The sequence below is a fragment of the Garra rufa genome, chromosome 23 (genome assembly GCF_049309525.1).
Source record: "Garra rufa chromosome 23, GarRuf1.0, whole genome shotgun sequence".
Classification (NCBI taxonomy): domain Eukaryota; kingdom Metazoa; phylum Chordata; class Actinopteri; order Cypriniformes; family Cyprinidae; genus Garra; species Garra rufa.
This window is the reverse complement of record NC_133383.1, coordinates 6,883,966-6,903,590: the sequence shown is the minus strand read 5'-3', so window position 1 is coordinate 6,903,590 and position 19,625 is coordinate 6,883,966. Positions and strand designations below refer to the sequence as shown.

General features: G+C 35.9%; 1 protein-coding gene across 3 annotated transcripts in view; it reads left to right on the top strand.

Annotated features, from left to right (window-relative positions):
- The window catches only part of zmiz2 (zinc finger, MIZ-type containing 2), a 55,913-nt gene that overhangs the window by 20,662 nt on the left and 15,626 nt on the right, over positions 1-19,625 (top strand). For 2 of the 3 annotated variants that reach the window (XM_073829454.1, XM_073829452.1), the window contains exons 2-5: positions 5,476-5,581; positions 17,327-17,441; positions 18,607-18,800; positions 19,151-19,334. In XM_073829454.1, coding sequence (XP_073685555.1) covers positions 5,532-5,581; positions 17,327-17,441; positions 18,607-18,800; positions 19,151-19,334 — 543 coding nt within the window. In that variant the 5' untranslated portion in view covers positions 5,476-5,531. Of the gene's footprint in view, positions 1-5,097; positions 5,388-5,475; positions 5,582-17,326; positions 17,442-18,606; positions 18,801-19,150; positions 19,335-19,625 lie in introns of those variants that run through there. The other variant, XM_073829453.1, reaches the window with a different exon arrangement.

The window sequence follows — 19,625 nt, the reverse complement described above, 5'->3', positions numbered from 1 at the left end:
GCAGACGAATTGTGGATTTTTGGACAGGCGGTTTCCCAGCTAGTCTTTGGCTACCACTGTTCTTACTGATGCACTGGGATTGTCCTTCGTTTGAAGTTGCTGGATCGCAAGCAGTGTCGTATTGGATGGGGAAAAAATGTGGGAATGGACTGCTTTGTTGAAGTTGTTTCTTCAGCTGTGCGTTTGGAAATTCTGTATTTCACATAGTGTATTTTTCACTATAATTGTTACTTTTATTTTAGTTTTTACTTTAGTTTTAATATTTTAGGGCTGCCAAAGTTAATGCATTTAACTATTTGCTTATTTTTTATTTATTAGTTTTTTTTTAAATAAGTACGAAAATCCAATGATTGGATAAATAAATTAATATTTTAATTATTACTAATTGTTTAATTGATTTAAAATATTTTAATTATTTATAATTTATAATAATATAATGATAGAAATAATTATTTTATTTATCATTAGTTATTTTTGTTACCAGCTATCCAAAACTAAAATACAATAATATGATCATTATTATTAGTAGTAGTAGTAGTATTATAAATATTTTTCATAGTTAATAATTCTTAGTAATAATAATAAATACTAATAATTATTATTATTATTTTATTTGATCTTTTCGTTAATTTAATTAATTCAAAACTAATTACCAGTTATGCAAAACTAAAATACAATAATAAAAAAGCAATAATAATAATTAATAATAATAATTATTATTATTATTGTTGTTGTTGTTAGCATTTATCTAAAACTAACTTTCATTTGTGGCCATTTTTATTTTTTAGTTAGTTTTATTAATATTATTATTGTTGTTATATTTATTTTAAAATTTTCCCCAGTTATATTTTAGGTTGTTCTTATTTCAGTTATGTTTTTTCCCTGTTGTATTACCAATAATGGGAATTACCAATCATTTTTTATATTATTTATATATATATATATATATATATATATATATATATATATATATATATATATATATATATTATATATATATATATATATATATATATATATATATATATATATATATATATATAATTTTTTTTTTTACTTCATTTTAAACCATTTTAATTATTTATTATAATAATGTGATAATAATAGTAATAATAATTACTTTATTCTGTTTTATTTCTATTACCAGTTATCCAACTAAACTAAAATGCAATAATAATAAGATTAAAAAATAATAATAATAATAATAAAAATTATTATATATATATTATAATATTATATAATTATTATATTTTGATTATAATTGTTGTTGTTTGTTACCATTTATCTAAAACAAAATTTAATTTGTGGCCATTTTAATATTTTAGTTAGTTTTATTTTATTTTATTGCATTTCTTCCCATTTTTAAGTTTTAAGTTTTTTTTTATTACCAATAATGCCAATTACCAATATTTAGTATAATAATAATATTTTTTATTATTTTAATTAATTTTAAATAACGTTGATTATTATAGTAATTATATAATAATAATAATAATAATAATAATAATAATAATAATGATAATGATAATTATTTTATTTTATCATTATTAAAAAAAAAAGTATTTTTTATTTTTTTTTATTACCAATAATGCCAGTTACCAATAATACTGAATTACCAATACTAATAACACTTGATTGTGAAACAAAATGATTGTGAAAACAATTTCCCCAAAAACTCTGCTTGCCTTTCATTGTTTGGATAAACAGTTAGTCCTGCTGCGAACTCACGCCTTTGAGCCGGAGTCGTTCACTCCATTTGGTGCTGCTAGTGACGTAGAAAACGCACACTATAGCATTAAAAAGTGATGAAAATGTGAATTCTGTGCAGTACGATACTCCTTTTTATCCCAGTCTCGACGGTTCCTAGAACACTCTCCTAACCTGTGCTGTGTTTCAGGTTCTGTTCTCTGAAGTGCAGTCCCTGTAGAGAGCTGAATCTGCACTTCATTTCAAGAGCGCTGACACACAAGCATTTCTCCGGCCTATCAGAAATCAAAGGCCTGCGAGCTTTTGTGTGCTGCTTGGCAAAAAAAGCCGAGGCGTTCCGTGCCCTTAACGGTCACACCCCTGTGGGTGCCGTCTTGCCCTGCCGTCCCAGACCGAACAGTCCTGTCGGATGGGTGCAGGAAGAGACTCGGAGGGGCAGAGAAAGTTAAAAGTGAGGGAAACGGTATGAGAAAGAAAGGATGGCCCACGTGTTGGAGGAATTGGAGAAAGGGAGGGAAGCCCAGCAGGAACGGGTCACTGCAGGCCAGGGGTGGAACTAGAGGAAAAGAGAGGAGGGGGTTAGAAGGAGCCCAGCAGTAAAGAACAGTGTGTTCTGTTCATTCCAGGGCAAGAACTGTTTGTGCTGTTATCCGTCACACAGTGAAGGCAAAGCAATAAGCAAAGATGCTGAAGCGCGTTATTTCACAGCATAAAATGTGCTTCTTAAGAGAGTGTGTGTGTGTCCTTCGCTGGCGGTTTGAGCAAACCTTGGCTCGTGGTTACGCTTGCCACGTGTGTTGTCGGATGTTTACTTTGGTGTGCGGATATGTTTTAAAAGACCTCATGTTTGAAACTGAATTTTTGTGGCTTGATTCCAAAAACGTTCTCTACTTGGGAAATGCACTAGAAATTTTGATGACTCATCTTGCACTCAGAGGCGTGTACAATTTGTCCTCCAATCAGATGCTCTCTAGAATGAGAATGTTATATTGTAACAGCACATTGCAGTTAAAGCGAATGGTGTTCAAGTCACATCATGGGGTCTTTAACTATGTGTGTGTGCTCCTCGCAGGCGCCAGATCGTGTTTCCAGAGTGGATGGATTACGGTTGTCCACTGTTTGAATAGATGCTCCTTCACTGAAGGATTGTTCCAATACGGGAGATTAATGATTACAGGGGTGGGCTGAGCTGCAGCGGGCTAATTAAACACCATTAATGCTCGTCACTCAGCGGTTAATTAATCTAGAGAGCTATAAGGTAATGTGTTTCATGGATACAAGTTTCAAAAATCAAAAGTGGTAAACAGACGTTTTAACTTGATACAGAGAGCTGATAAATAATACTGGCCTTTTATCATATCTGAGCTAATTTGCCCTGGACCAGTAAGAAATTAACCCAGAGTGCCCAGCATTTTCATTGTTGCATTTCTTTATATATTAGACAATTGATATGATATATAAATATATATGTTTTAAAGTAATTGATTAATTTGTTGATTTATTTCTTTATTAATTGGATTAAAATTACATTTTTCAGCAAATTATTGAGATTGAAATGTAATTCTACATGGTAGTTGATAATATACAAAATTATTGGACAATTTGGGTACTTTTTTCACCCATTAAAGCTCATTCTATGTTTTTTTTTCTTTCTGAAAATTATTTTATTTTATTTTTACAGATTATATTTAATTATTATTTGTATTTATTTTTTAATTGTTTTAAATATGATATATATTATTTTATTATAATTTATTTGTATTATTTTTAAATAATTTATATATTCATTATTTTCTAATATTTATTGATTAAATACATTTAGAAATTATCTATATTATTTTATTATTTACACAATGTTTATAATTATTATTAAATAATTATTTGAAATTATGAATTGTACATTTTTATTAAAGTATAATTTTTTAAAGTATTTTATATTTAATTTTATATTATATTATATATGTGTGTGTGTGTGTGTGTGTGTGTGTGTGTGTGTGTGTGTGTGTGTATTTTTTATTAATGTAATTTATAATATTTTATTTTTATATATTTTTAAAAAAATGTATAGCATTTTTAATATATTTTGTACGATTATATTATATATTATTACATTATATTTTATATATATATATATATATATATATATATTAACATGCACTTAAATATCTTTTTATCATTTTTATAAAATTATTATTTGAAATTATTAAAAAAATAATAATTGTTACTATTATTTATTTAATTATAAAAATCTCTATGATTCCCCACTAATTATAAATTACATTTGTAACTATTTTTAATCAACCTAATAAAAAAAAAATTTTTTTTGAGGGGGGTATCTTGAAAATATACAAATGATTACTCCATATAATCTGGATATTTTAAGGTGAATTTTGTTGGTAGCGGTGGAGAGGGGTCTTTATTGATCTTCACCTATATATTATGCGTCCCTAATTGTAAGAACATCCACAAACCATAAACAGACAAATCCTTCAATATCTCAAAGAGGCTGAAATCAGTCACAGCTTATAATAATAATAAACGGCTCTTTACACGGACGGAGCTGGTGTAATTGCTAATGAAAACGGCCACGCGAGCATGTAAATATTGCTAAGCCTGCTTCAGTCAAGTGGTTATCAAAACACGACAATGGAGGATCTCATTTTGTCGCTGCCGCCCACCTCCCTTTCTCATCCTCCGCTCGATCCTCTCATTATCCCTGTAGGTGAACCTCTCTCTGATCAACTCTGTCACTCCTCTGAGTGACTCTTCCTGCAGCCCCCCTCGACGCCGTTCCGCTCATCCACCTTTCTTTTCAAGCTGTGGGGTGTCTGACCTAAATCTGTAAGGAAGGAGAAGAAAATGGATGTTGAGGGGGTGGAGAGAGTGTTAGGGGTGGTGGGGGGACTGACAGCCACTGATGTCGGCGGCAAATTAGCATGTGTGCTAATCAAGCTTCACCCCCGAGAGCGGAGACAGACGGAGAGGCAGTGGGGTGGGGCGGAAGGGGGTCTTGTTGTCATTATTAACGTTGTACAATCTAAACGCGCACACACGCACAAAGAAGCACCCTCTTTGGTCGGAACAAGCTCCCTGAGGGCTTAAATAATTGAGCGGGGTTGAAGGCGTTATCTTCGCGGAGGGCTCGGATCTCAAAGCAGCGGTGATGGCGGCGGCCATGAGAACCTCCATGTTTCCACATCTCTCTTTTCTTTTTGAAATCAAATCGTGCTATAAATAGCCCTCACTCCCTCCCTCCCTCCATCCTTTCCCGGCTTCTCCAGTCTCCGCAGAGAGCGAGAGGATCCTGCAGCAAGACGTAGCGTTCAGGTCGTCCACGTTTGCGACCCGTCGCTCTGTTTTAAAGCACACTGCTTTTGTCTCGGCCACTGCAGTCTAGAGATTCTCTCGACTGTGGTGCAGCAGCCCGAGAGATGCCACATGCTGTCAAATCTCGCTCCTTTGTGTGCGGCGCTGGCTGCTTTTTAAACTGTGATTGGTGGAAAGGCTCCAAGTCGAGGAAACGATTGCAAAAGCTACCCTATCAAAGCGCGGAGAAAGATGTGCTGGCGCAGTCAGTTGTTGATTAACCCCTCGTGCCTCTGGGCAGAACCGCAGCCATCCGAGAGCCCTCCAGATGAAATTGGTTAAAGCCACTACACCGGCGTTACGCGTCTGCCTCAGTGAGTCACGGCGGAGGCAACAGAGCCTTTGTTGTGATTGAGTTCTGTCAGTCTAACGCATGTCTCTCTTTCTTTCTTTCTTTTGCAGACTGCCTGCCAGGTTGAGGAGATTCGGGGTGTCCCATAGACCCCTAGGTTCCTCCGATGAACCCCATCAACTCCATGAAACCTGCCCTGCCTCCAACGCCACACAGGTCAGTAGCTTCGACACAGCTGCGAGTTAAAGTGTGACTCGCGCCCACTGTTTCCTCTCTAACGACATTCTGAACTCTCAAACCCCCCTCGAACTGACACCTGCTTCCACCTAACAGTCTGAATGTTTTGATTGTTGATTTTGCATATTTTAACTACTATTTGGTAATGGCTTCAGGGAAGCAATGTGTTTTTATTGTTTTGCAGCCTTATCTGGATGAGATTAGCCTTGGCGTGCAGTTTAATTGTGTTTTTCTTTCCTTGTGCGAGTTAGGGTGTTGTGTTTTGCTTCTTTGAGCCGTCTCTGTCGGTTTTAAGGGTCCTAAAGTGTGCTTTATGGTTATTTGGAGAGAAAAACAAGTTGTTGATGTTACACCGGAGGTGAAGTACCAGTACGTGGATGGATTTCTAAAGAAACCAAAGTTCAAAAGTTCTTTGGAACTTTATTTAGTTCTTTTTGGAATCTTTAGTTTTAAAAGGGACATTCAAAATTAACAAATGTCATTTACTCACCCTCATGTCATTTCAGACATGTGACTGACTTTGTTCTGTGGAACACGAAAGGAAGTTACGCAAAATGTCAAGATGATGTTATCCCTAAAATGACTGTGAACTGCAGCATTAATGGCACATGAAAAGTTATGCAAATAGCATATATATTACATACGACACATACAAAATTTTTGAATATATTTGATTATGTAATTATTACAAAATAGATATATGCATTCTAATTAATCATTTATGTTACATACATTATCATATATAGTTATTTGACTTATTATATATAAAATATTATAAATAAAATGATATACACTACCAGTCAAAAGTTTTTGAACAGTAAGATTTTTAATGTTTTTAAAGTCTCTTCTGCTCACCAAGCCTGCATTTATTTGATCCAAAGTACAGTAAAAACCGTAAAATATTTTTACTATTTAAAATAACTGTTTTCTATTTGAAATATATTCAAGTGTAATTTATTCCTGTGATTTCAAAGCTAAATTAGCATCATTACTCCAGTCACGTGATCCTTCAGAAATCATCATTTATCTCAATCAGAAATATTTTGTAACATTATAAATATCTTTATCATCATTTGATCAATTTAAATCATCCTTGCTCAATAAAAATATTAATTTATATCATTTCTTTCCTGAAAAAAAAAAATGCACACTCACTCCAAGCTTTTGAATGGAATAATACAAAAGCTTTTTTATTTCAGATAAATTCTGGAATGCTTTGGATCTTTCTATTCATCATAGAGTTTACTCAGCTGTTTTAAAATTTATAATAATAATAATAATAATAATAATAAATGTTTCTTGAACTACAGATCAGCATATTAGAATGATTTCTGAAGGTTCATGTGACACTGAAGACTGGAGTGATGATGCTGAATATTAGGGTTGGGCGATGTCGACCAATTTGGCATCGTACGATTCAGAACAGAACATGAATGAAACAAAATAAAGTTAAGAATCCAAAACAAAGCGAAACTAAAAATATCAGGCGCTGGGCTCACGTACCTCTGTAATTCGGCACAAATCCAAGTGTTTCCATATTCCCAATGCATTTGAATGTTTTTTGTTCCAAGCTCGGTTCGTTATGGTAAAACCATGAAAAAGGCATATTTGGTGTAGTTTATTTAATCTAATTTAATTAAAATTATTTTGAATTTTTTCTGCTGTTTTGTATGCCTCATTTATTAATGTAAACGAACTAGTTCATGTAATTCGTTTGGAGTTCACTGTAATTTATATTGTGATCGCTAACAACTTCCTTGTTATTATTTCCTCATAATAATAATAATAATAATAAAATAAGTAAAAATGCGGAAATTGAAAGCATGCATTTCATCTTGCTATATAGTGTGATTTAAGGCTGCACGATATTGGGAAAACATGCGATATGCGATATTGGTGTTCAATATTGCGATAACGATATTTCTTGCGATATTACATTTCCTTAGAGAAATGCTTTGATAATTATTATTGTTATTATTATCTTTTTTTTTTTTATCTTTTATATATGTAATGATCATGCTAAAATAAACAGGTAATAGATATTCTTCTGTCATCCGAATTAAATCTAATTCAAGCTAAAAAAAAAAATTTATGTCAAGGAAGTTTTGACTTTAAAACACTATGAATGACTTAAAACCTCGGCAGATATTCTGATTTCTGGTTTGCTGTTACCATAGACCTGCAAACACAAAATGAATTGCTTTCAAACATTACTTTTTATTTACATGTAGAGCATCTTTTAAACTAAATATTTCCTTGCCTTGCCTGTTTTTTGTTTGTTTTTGTTTTTTAAATAAAACATATTATTAAACAAAAAATTTATTAAAATTACTATTAAACTTCAAAAAGTTAGGAGCATCAAAAAAAATTAGGAGCACCCAATTTCTTTTTAGTAATGCACTGATCTTTATTCTTCATGGCTGATTCCAATTGCCAGGCAAATCAAATGGGCTGTTTCTGAAAGCCTCAGAATCAAATTTGTAAAAAATTACAGTATAAATAACAAAAAATAGACGACAAATGCAGCCATATTCAAAGTAGACTACTCTTTCAATATTCAAAGTGCAATATAGAGACCAAATTTTTTTAAGTATGATACAGAGTTATAGACAACTTCACAACTTATTATAGCCCACATTCTAATAACAGCCTAGATATTTTATTTAGCCTAATTTGCGTGCATTGGGGAGTCGCTTTCTAAATGTGGGGTATTAAAATTGCTTTTAAATGCGCGTAGCCTACGCGTTTTACTTTAGGTTTCGTTTTAAGGATCGCGCAAAACTTTCGCCAGTGCATTACATGCACTCTGCAATACAAGAGATTACTTTAACAAACCATTTGAAAGTCGGAGGACACCAACAGGATTTTGAAAAGCGTGTCCCCAGTGGAAAATACTCCTAGTTCCTAGTTCAGCGGTGCGCATTGTCAGTGACAGGAAGACGGCTAATATCTCAAATCTTCATTAAAGTTAACAAAAAAGATTAAGTTTAAATGGTTATGTAATGTAACTTGGAGAGAACGGCGAACACATCAGCTCACAGCAGTCTGTGCAGTAGTTAGGTTAGCGAAAGTTTTGTAAAGAAATGAAACTAGGTCGCACCACAACAATTTCTCGCACTCACACAAATGCTCCCAAATATAATTTGAGGTTGTGCAGATTAAATTTTGGGAGCATAAACGGTGGCAATTTTGATTCCTGTACAGTTCTTTTTAGGCAAAAGTTCAGCGCTGCTGTCATTTTCTCCCTTCGTACTCCTGCCATATTTATTTTTCATTCTCTGAGCCACCGGGTTCACCTGTTCGCCCGTTCTAGCCAATAGCATCATAGAACCTACTTGGGAGGCGGGTATAAAGATAGTAAGCCCCCATCTGTTTGGTCAAATGAGGACAACCTATGCATGCAACGCACAAATGTTTGGCACATAATTTAAATGTAAATTATCGCAACTCTCTGCGATACTGATATCGCGTATACTAATTAGGGTTGTGACGATGAGGAAATTTCCCCACCGGTTAATCGGCACGTGACAACACCGGTAATACCGGTATCACCGTGGGGGTGAGGGTTTGCTCTTTTTTCTGCTTTTAAATAGCTTATAAATGCGTGCGTATTATACTTTCACTTTCAGTTTTGCGGGAATTGGCAGTTCGGCGTCAATTGTTTTAATGGACGACAACGAAACTACAAAAAAAAAAAACTTTGAACCCAAAATATTGCCAAACAGGTGCTTTTGGACACTAAATCGTCCGCCATTCTCTTTCTGTAAATTCGACTCCTCGCACAGATAATTAACACGGCCAATTCACCATCAGCAATCACACTCCGTATCCAAGCACTACAAGAGAATCCCTTTAAATAGCCAAGCAGTCTTACCTTCATCATCTCTTGTTTTCAGCATCCCTCTCCCTGGGCAGGGGGAGTGCCCCGGGCTCGGCCAAACATGCTTAACTTTTACGCTGTTTATTATATGTAAGCGCGAACTCCTCACGTGATAAATGAAATATGACGCATTGTAGCTATGTTCAGTTTTTAATTATATTGCATGCTCTCGTCTTAAGTAAATTATTTAGAATAATATTTTCCATTCAATTCAAATAAATATTTAATAAAAAAACGAATACTTAAAAAAAAAAAAAAAAAAAAGTGGAGACGGTGTCACGGTGGAAAAGTGATGTCACCGGTGTTGCGTCTTAAAACCGGTAACACCGTCAACACCGTCTATCGTGGCAAGCCTAATACTAATATCGCGATAACGATAATTTTTCGATATATCGTGCAGCCCTAGTGTGATTCAGTGTGTGTTTTTCGTGAGCGGGTTGCTGCTGCGGCGGGGGCGGGGCAGGGGTGGGGCGGAGGATTGCGATGCTGGCTCAGCATCGTGATGTCTATCGGCCATCGGCGATGAGCGATGGCATCGTCTATCGACCCAACCCTACTGAATATTAAAGGAGAACTCCGGTGTGATATTGACCTAAAGTGTATTGAATCATGATACCGAGTGTAGACGTACCTTGCATATTTCATCCCGGTTTGTGTCCAGCTGTCCGAAATCTGGGGTCAGTTAGCCGATGCTCACAACAGGCTGTCTATGAGAGTGAATAGGGCATCGGAAAAGCCATGTAAATAAATCACTGTTTTACGCCATTTACGAGGCACAAAGTAGCTCCACACTTCATCGGTAGACTTCCTAGGGCCCTGACATTTAAAACGAGACATTGAGAACTCAGAAAAAGCACCGGTAGTTTATTTACAAGAAGATTTATACAGACATCTTCCACCAGGAACAGACCGGCCGCCGCCATCTTAAATGTAGTCACGATAAGTCGAGTGTCGAGCACCAACACTACTTTGTGCCTCGTAAATGGCGTAAAACAGTGATTTATTTACATGGCTACTTCGATGCCCTATTCACTCTCATAGACAGCCTGTTGTGAGCATCGGCTAACTGACCCCAGATTTCGGACAGCTGGACACAAACCGGGATGAAATATGCAAGGTACGTTCACACTCGGTATCATGATTCAATACACTTTAGGTCAATATCACACCGGAGTTCTCCTTTAAGCTTTAAACACAAGAATAAATTACATTTTAATATATATGTAGATCAAAAACAGACATTTTACTTTGGATCAAGTAAATGCAGGCTCAGTGAGCAGAAGGGACTTTTTTTTTTAAACTTAAAAAATCTGACTGTTCAAAAACTTTTGACTGGTAGTGTCTATATTTAATATTCACTTTCATTGCTGTATGGACATTCTATTTTTGTGTCCACCAATTTAAGAAAATTTGCATTTTTGTCTAAACTAACTCTTTAAGCCTGGTTAATTCTCCAAACCAGCAAAGAGAAATATACAACCCAATTGCTTAATGTGCTCTTGGTACTTTCAGGCAGAGCTTTCATAGTAATTTGGTCCTTAAATATTTAGTAAATGATGTACTGCAGGCTCTTGTAGGTAGGTGTACTTGGCACATTTTCATGAGTTATACTGATATTTGAGCACATAAAGGGAATTACGTTGCAATAATGAAGCAAACAGTCTGAACATGTAGAAAAAGTGGAAGTTGGTGCAAGATAAATCGCCCGCAGCGGCACATGCATTGGGCCCCAAACTGAATCCTCGCGCCCACACCTTCTCCTCTCATTTACTGAGTTCTCAATCTGCACGAGTGTTAGGTTTTTTACATTTTGATTGGCTGCTTTGTCTCTCGGCCGCTGATTGGCTGCTGCAGGATTTGGCTTTGAAACCGCAGTTTCCTGTTTCAGAGACCAGGGGTATCTGGTGGTTTTCCTGCAGAAGAGCTTTAAGAGAAACCTCTGCCTCCTATGGAATGCCTCTAAGCCACCGGTAGTTCAGTTTGTTTATTTGCCCCGGCAGTGCAATACCAGCCTCAACGAGACACTCGCTTTAAGCCTTTGTTGGAACCTCAATATCCTGTGGGCTGCAGGCCAGCGGATACTTTGCCGCAGGTCGAGGTGGAAATGTGTCAAGAAGGGGATCTCTGCTTTCTTCGAGGGCTTTAAAGAGAGGAGGCTTTCATGTGGCAGTGGGGTTGAGGTGTCTCGGGTCAGTTCGGGTGAGAAGCTGTTCAGAGCCAGTTATCACTCAATAAACCCTCGCAGGTTTAATTTTCTTGATACTTTCGAGCTGTTGCCGCTTGGATAGGTTTTACCTGGAATGCTCCCATTCCGTGTCCAAGGTTTTTGGCACTCCTGCCAATATGTAGTGACTCAAGATTATTTACTGGCCATTAAACTAAAGAAAAATTGGATGCAAAATGCAACAAATCTCAGAAATTACACTTGAAAAATTGTTAAAAATCTACTTGTTATTGATTTACCATTGAAAAAATGTTCATAAAATAGCAAAAACTTTATGAAAATACAATATGAGAATTAACTGCACAATACGGTTTTGCATACATAGTTTTTTTTTTTCTTTCTTTTTTTGGAAAAAGCCTTTTTTTTCCTAGACATTTCCAACTTTGGACTTTGGGACAAAAAATATATACAATATGTTATTATATTCATAAATGTAAAATATTACACCCATACACATTATTACATAATATATTGATATATTATACATTATGTATTATATATATATATATGGTTATTTATTATATATCTGTCGGAGTCTATACAATTTTTTAAAATAATTTTGAAATAATTTTACCCCAAGGGTGCATTTATTTGATTAAAAGCACAGTAAAAATAGTTCAATATTATTCCTGTGATGCAAAGCTGAATTTTCTGCATCATCCCTCCAGTCTTCAGTGTCACATGATCCTTCAGAAATCATTGTAGTATGCTGATTTGCTGTTCAAGAAACAATATGATGCAATGTTTTTGTAGAAACTAATTTCTTAACGATTATTTTGAACAAAGTTTATAAGATTAAAATATATTTACAAAAATATAAGTCTTTTGGAAATAATAATTATCTAAACTATCACTTTTGATCAATTTTATGCATCCTTGTTGAGTTAAAAGTATGAATTTCTTAAAAATTAAAACCTGACCACAAAACTTTTGAATGGTTGTGTCTGATATGCTTTTTGGATTTACAACGACAATAAAATAAAAAAAAATAGAAAATGTTAATTAGCAAGAATTATTATTATTTTATTTTTATTCTTTTTCTTTTCCAATGTTCAGTTCAAACATTTGGAGTTTATAAAATTTTTTAGAGATGTTCCGATACCCTTTTTTCCTTCCCGATACCGATTCCGATACCTGGGCTCGGGGTATCGGCCGATACCGAGTACTAATCCGATACCTGGGTGTGTAATTGTATATACAGCTGTAGATAATACTAATAAATTATTTTATTGTGTGCTTCAGACATATTCCTTAATAAAACAAATATACAGTGATATATACAGTGACCTAGAGTATTTTTATTATATGACATACATTGAACTTTTATTATATGACATATACAGTGAACTAGAGTATTTTTATTATATGACATACATTTGACAGTAATATCTTTTCATATAGTTAGTATTACTAATCTGTTTTTCTGACGTACATCAGCCCTGTTTATAACAGAGAATTTTGGCCAGAATTTGAAAGATTCTCACTAGATCTCGCAGCAACCATATTCATTATGCGGCATTTTCAAATGCTCCTCACTGCATCTCGCAGCAGTAACAGTGTTGCAAAATTAACGTTGGCTCCCGAATAAAGCTGTTCGGGGTTTGTGCAAGTTTGTTTGCATTGCAGTCCAAGCTGATAAACGGTCAGCGCTAGGGATGGCGAAAACAAAAAAATTTCTTGACCGACCACCGAGCCTCATTAGCCGGTTGAAACCGGTTAACCGATTAGTTTAAAAAATGGTACGCTATTTGAAATAACAGCCATTTCGAGCCGCGCCTGCAATTTCGCAACTCTGTCGCATCTCTCTGCCGCTCTGCCTCCCGCACACACACACACACACACACACACACACACACACACTGCCACTCACGTCACTTTTTTAAAATCCCCTACAGCGCGAAACATGAGTCCCGCAAACGCGGCGCCGAAGAGCTTGTTGTTAGTTTCAAATGGTTTGGGTACAAGGTGATCGCTTTGAAAATAAAGGCGTTTGTCTAGGTTAGAAGCTCTTTGAAACATTGCCACGGCTCATTTCCTTCCATTTCACATTTCCTACCTGCTAGCATAGATGACACGGTAGGTTGGCTTTGGCTACCTTTCTCACCCGAAGAGGCTTGCGGGTGTCGCGTTTTCAGGTGATACATCATAGATGATGTGCTGCTACTATATTTAAGCACTGTATCACACAAGTTGCATCTTACACCTGTCTCATTCTTTTTGGTGAAATGGTCCCACACACTACTTTTCTTTGCACGCTTCATCCTGTCGTCTGCCCTGGCTCTAACCTCGAGTGTTTTAGCCTGTTGCCTTTACTTTTCGCAAACCTTGTGAGCGCGTGAACCCAAACGCTGTGACCTCGCGCGAAATGTTTTTATTGGTTTATTAAGTACAAACAGGCGAGTTATGAAAAATTGAGTGTGAGGGATAATTTGTTCACTTAACACAAAAAGATGAGGAATGAGATGGCTAACTGTAGTAGCGTATAGTCCACTGTCTATAATAGCCTAATTTAGATATCACTTTTTTTTTAACCGACTACCGACAACTTTGACCGGTTAACGTTGATACGGTCAACCACCGGTCAAACGGTCATCGGTTAACATCCCTAGTCAGCGCTGAGCAGCTCAAACGTGTCGTGTTAGTTTCACTTTCGTTTCGCGTGCCATTTTATGTTTCTCATCTGAGACAGAAATGGCAGAGCTTATGAGTTTAACAACGCGGTGGTCGCGCCAGTGTGACCGCTCACGAAAATTAGTAACACTGGCAGAAAAATTGGTCACAGTCTGGAGCCCTTTAATATTACTGCAAGTGTCCCGCGCGCTTCAGTACAGGAGTAAACAAACCACACGCCTGTACAATTCATTAACACAGAACCACGCATTATTATTCATATTTAAACAGTCGGTTTTTGGCTTAATATTAGTCCATATCACGATTTGATTTAAGTGTAATGAACTACCTTTGATTAATGCATCAAACTTTGACAAATTCCGTGACGTTCCGCGTTAAACTGTAAGTTCCATTTTGACTGGATTCCGCGATTCCGTCCATGTTTTCCGCATCGCAGAAATCATAAAGCCCTACATATGAGACATGCCGCCGTTTTAGCGGACAAACTGCTAGCACATTTGTATTTCTTCTTCGCTGCTCTAAACAGTGGTTGCTTGTGGCAACACTGTTTGCATTCTGAGCCGCGAAGAAGAACTGGCTTCTGATTTGCTAGCGGTAATAACATATCTTAAGAAAATGGTATCGGATCGGTACGTGGGTTCAAGTACTCGCCGATTCCGATGCTAGATTTTTTTGTGGTATCGGCGGCATTTCCGATACTAGTATCGGAATCGGAACAACCCTAAAAAATTTTTTTAATAATTTTGAAATAATTTTAAACCAAGGGTGCATTTATTTGATTAAAAGAACTGTAAAAATTTTTTAATATTTTACTATTTTAAGTAAATTTTCTATATTGTAATACATTTAAAATTGTAATTTATTCCTGTAATGCAAAGCTGAATTTTCTGCATCATCACTCCAGTCTTCAGTGTCACATGATCCTTCAGAAATCATTCTAATGTGCTGATCTGTTGTTCAAGAAACAATATGATTATCAATGATTTTGTAGAAACTAATTTCGAAAAGATTCTTTGAACAAAAAATTAAAAAGATAAAAATAGATTTATAAAAAAAAAATAGAAGACTTGGAAATAATATCTCAACTCACTTTTGATAAATTGTATCCATCCTTGTTAAATTAAAAATATGAATTTCCTAAAAATAAAAACCTGACCACAAAACTTTTGAACAGTAGTGTCTGTTTTGCTTTGTTTTTGGATTGACGACGACAATAAAAAAAATAGACTAAAGAAAATATTAATATTCAAGCATTATTACTTTTCCCCCCTCATTTACAGTTTAAACGTTTGGAGTCTATACTTTTTTTTATATATATAATTTTGAAATAATTTAAAATCTTTAAAGCTGCATTTATTTGATCAAAAGAACAATAAAAATAGTTAAATATTTTACTATTTAAAATTTGTGATATTTAAAAAAAATAATAATAATAATATAATAATAATAATTATTATTATTCTATTTATTTATTTATTTATTTATTTATTTATTTATTTATTTATTTATTTATTTATTTATTTATACTTATTATAATAATTAAAAAACCATTTAAAATTGTAATTTATTCCCATGATGCAAAGCTGAATTTTCAGCATCATCACTCCAGTCTTCAGTGTCACACGATCCTTCAAAAATCATTCTAATATGCTGATTTGCTGTTTAAAAAAAACAATATAATTATCAATGCTTTTTGTAGAAACCGTGACTAATTTCTTAAAGATTCTTTGATGAATAAAAAGTTCAAAAGAACAGCATTTTATAAATATAAAATCTTTTAGAAACAATAAATATCACAGCTGTCACTTTTGATAAATTTTATGCATCCTTGTTAAATTAAAAACACGAATTTCTTCAAAATAAAAAATTTGACCTCAAAACTGTTAAACAGTAGTGTTCTTTCTTTGGTTTTGGATTTTCAACTACAATAAAAGTTGCATTTGGCTTCTTGGCTGAACTTCTGACGATAAATTATTCAAATTGCTTTGAAAATGCATGACGGTCACTGTTTTTGTTTTTTTGCCACCGTTTGTATTTTTCTTAAAATAAGATTCACTCATGTCACTTGCACAAGTGAGTGTTAACAGTGTTGTTTACATGTCACCTTTGACGCCATGCATTGTAACAGGTCATAAAACAACTTACCAGCCAACTCAGCAATATCTAATATTGTTTTGTGGCCTCTGTTCACATCCCTTTTTGTTCTTAGGTCGCTTATTAGGCACATTCCTATTCATCAAAACCCTGTTTCAGTCCCTAAAATGCCAGTTTTAATAGGTTACCTGACTGACGCATGCACCTTTAACCCATTTATGGAGGGAAATACCTTATAAAATGACATGAATGAAGGCTGTGAAAGTTAAACGTACCTTAGTAATCTATTCAATAGATTGCACGGCTTTAATCAAGTCTAATTTTTACATGCTTTCAGAGGAACGATGTCCGTAACAGCACTGAACTGATTGAACATTCATCCCTCACAGCCTCGTTGTCATTCAAGTCAAATTAAATATGGCGTCGACTCTAACTAAGGTCCATGTTTCCCTGTTCTAATCAGCGTGTGATGTAGTTTGGTTAATTATGGAAAGATGGCGAGCGATTATTGAGAGCGATCTGGTTTGATCCAGTTACACAGAAAACAGTAGATACACACACACACACACACTTACTCTCTCACCCCCCTCTCCCTTGGCATCGTTACTCTTTCCTGTCTCTAAGTGACTGTGGAGTCGCCATGGAAACATTGTGCCGAGTACCTCCAGAGCATGTGGCTGTGGCACGTCTGAAGTCACAGAAAGATTGGCTCTCTCTCTCTCACACTCGCATTTCACACCATATGCTGATATCATACCAGGACAAAAGACGTAGATGGAATATAATGTGGATAATGTGAGGCGGATCAGTGAGAAGTGAATTAAGAACGTTTTATACAGGAAGCACTCAGATGCATTAATAACCCCGGTGTCTGTGTGTTTCTCTCGCCCCGCAGTGACGCCTCTTACCCATATGATCCTGTCCCCTGGCAGCAAGGCCCCAATCAGCCTGCCGGCTCCCTCTCTGTGGTAACCACAGTGTGGGGGGTAACCAATCCTTCACCCAGCCAGGTAAGCAGGGCCGTCCGCCGTGGTGGTGATGTCACCAGCTTGTTTTCCTCAAAGAAAGCACTGCATGTTCCAGGGATGTCCTACTCCTGTCTGGCTCTCAAACAAAACATTCTTGTTTTTGTCAATGAATCAGCAGATCCCATAAAGAAATCATTCAGAAACATTCAAAGCATGTCCTGTTTAATTGAGAAAGATTTATTAATAATTATATAAATATAGTATTGAGTAAATATTAGTTACTTAAAAAATTCTAAACTTTATTTTAATAAAAAAAAAAAATTACTCCTGTCACATGATCATTCAGAAATCATTTTGATATTCTGACTATTTTTTCAGGTTTCTTTAATAAATGTTCTGAAGAACAGCGTTTATCTATAATAGAAATCGTTTGTAACATTAGAAATGTCTTCATCATCACTTTTGATCAAATTAAAGCATCCTTGCTAAATAAAAGTATTAATTTCTATAATTTCTTATCCCCCAAAAGATACTGACTCTAAGCTTTTCAATGGCGTAGTGTATAATGTTACAAAAGCTTTTTGTTTCAGATAAATGCTGATCTTTGGATGTTTTTATTTGGAGTGTATTTTTTCAAGAGTCCTTGATAAATAAAAAGATCCAAAGATCAGCATTTATCTCGGTATAATTTTTTATTATAGAAATTAATGCTTAGCAAGGATGCTTTAAATTGATCAAAAGTGATGACAAAGGCATTTTTTTTATCTTACAAAAGAATTCTATTTTAGATCAATGCTGTTCTTCTGAACTTTCTATTCATCAAAGAAACCTTCTAGCTGTTTCCAACATAATAATAAATGTTTTTAAGCAGCAAATCAGAATATTCAAATAATTTTGAAGGATCATGTGACACTGAAAGGCGGGAGTTATGATGCAAAAAATTCAGCTTTGAAATCACAGGAATAAATAAAATTTTAAAACATTTGACTGTTTTTGCTGTACCTTGGATCAAATAAATTCAGGGTTTGGTGCACAGAAGAGACTTCTTTAAAAAAAAAAAAAAAAAATTGACGTAGTGTACATTTATTTGTAAAATATAAAAATAGAAGAAAAACATAAAATAATGCCTGCTATAAATGTCCCACGTTAGCAAATGACAGCAATCAAAAAAATGTTCAATCTTATCTAACAACTATGTTGTCGGCAGGTTTTTGGTGCTCCCATGGGTCCAGGCGGAAACTCAGCCGGTGGTCACATGATGCCTGGCAACAGCCCGGGCATGAACTCCCCTCAGTTCATGAGCCAGCAGGGCTACCCCGAACCCAACAAGGGCTTCATGCAGCAGGGCATGTACGGGCGGCCCAGTGGGGGATACCCGGCCGGGCCTGGATATGGGGGCAGGTGAGAAAAGCAAATATTGTCCAGTGTCTCTGTGGCTGTATTTAGACTCTGCTCCTCGTGGGAGTTGTGTGATGTCAGGCAGCCTGCGGACGTCATCGCAGTGGGGGGATGTGCGCGCTGTAGCGTCCCACCCCTGCGCTGACTCACAGAAACACACGCACACTCGCGTCCCTTAAGATCAATTTGCATCGCAATAAATCTTGTGAATCACTGACTCTGAGCAGTCAGCGTCCCCCTCGGCTAGCCAGACCAACACCTTGCTGCCACGACAACGTGAATAATCAGCGCCACTTATTTTATGACACGAATGCGATGCAATTCTTAACCTGTCTTCTGTCTATCCTCTTTAGTTACCCAAATAACGGAGGGGGTTCCCTCGGGATGCCGCCCCATGGAGTCCGCCCGCCCACCGACTTCACCCAAGCGGCCGCCGCAGCTGCCGTGGCCGCAGCCGCTGCCACAGCGACGGCCACCGCCACAGCAACCGTCGCCGCGATACAGGAAAAGCAAAACCAGGAGCTGAACTACGGGCCTGTAAGGGACTTGTTTGTGTTCACATTATGTGTGGTTGACCTTTGTTGAGGTGAACGGCACTGAAGGGAAGGTCACTGGAATAGATCTCAGTGTGTTTTAGTGATGAATCGTGTCCCTTTGTTTAATATCTTGTTTTTTTCATGCCGTTAATCTGATTGGCGCAAACTCTGCTTCATTTTTGTTTTGGTTTTTTGTGTGTGTGGGGTAAATGCTTTGCACTCCACTTCAGAAATTATTATCTTGTGTGACACACAGTAACCTCTAGTTTCATTGCGCTCAATTCGCCCCCTG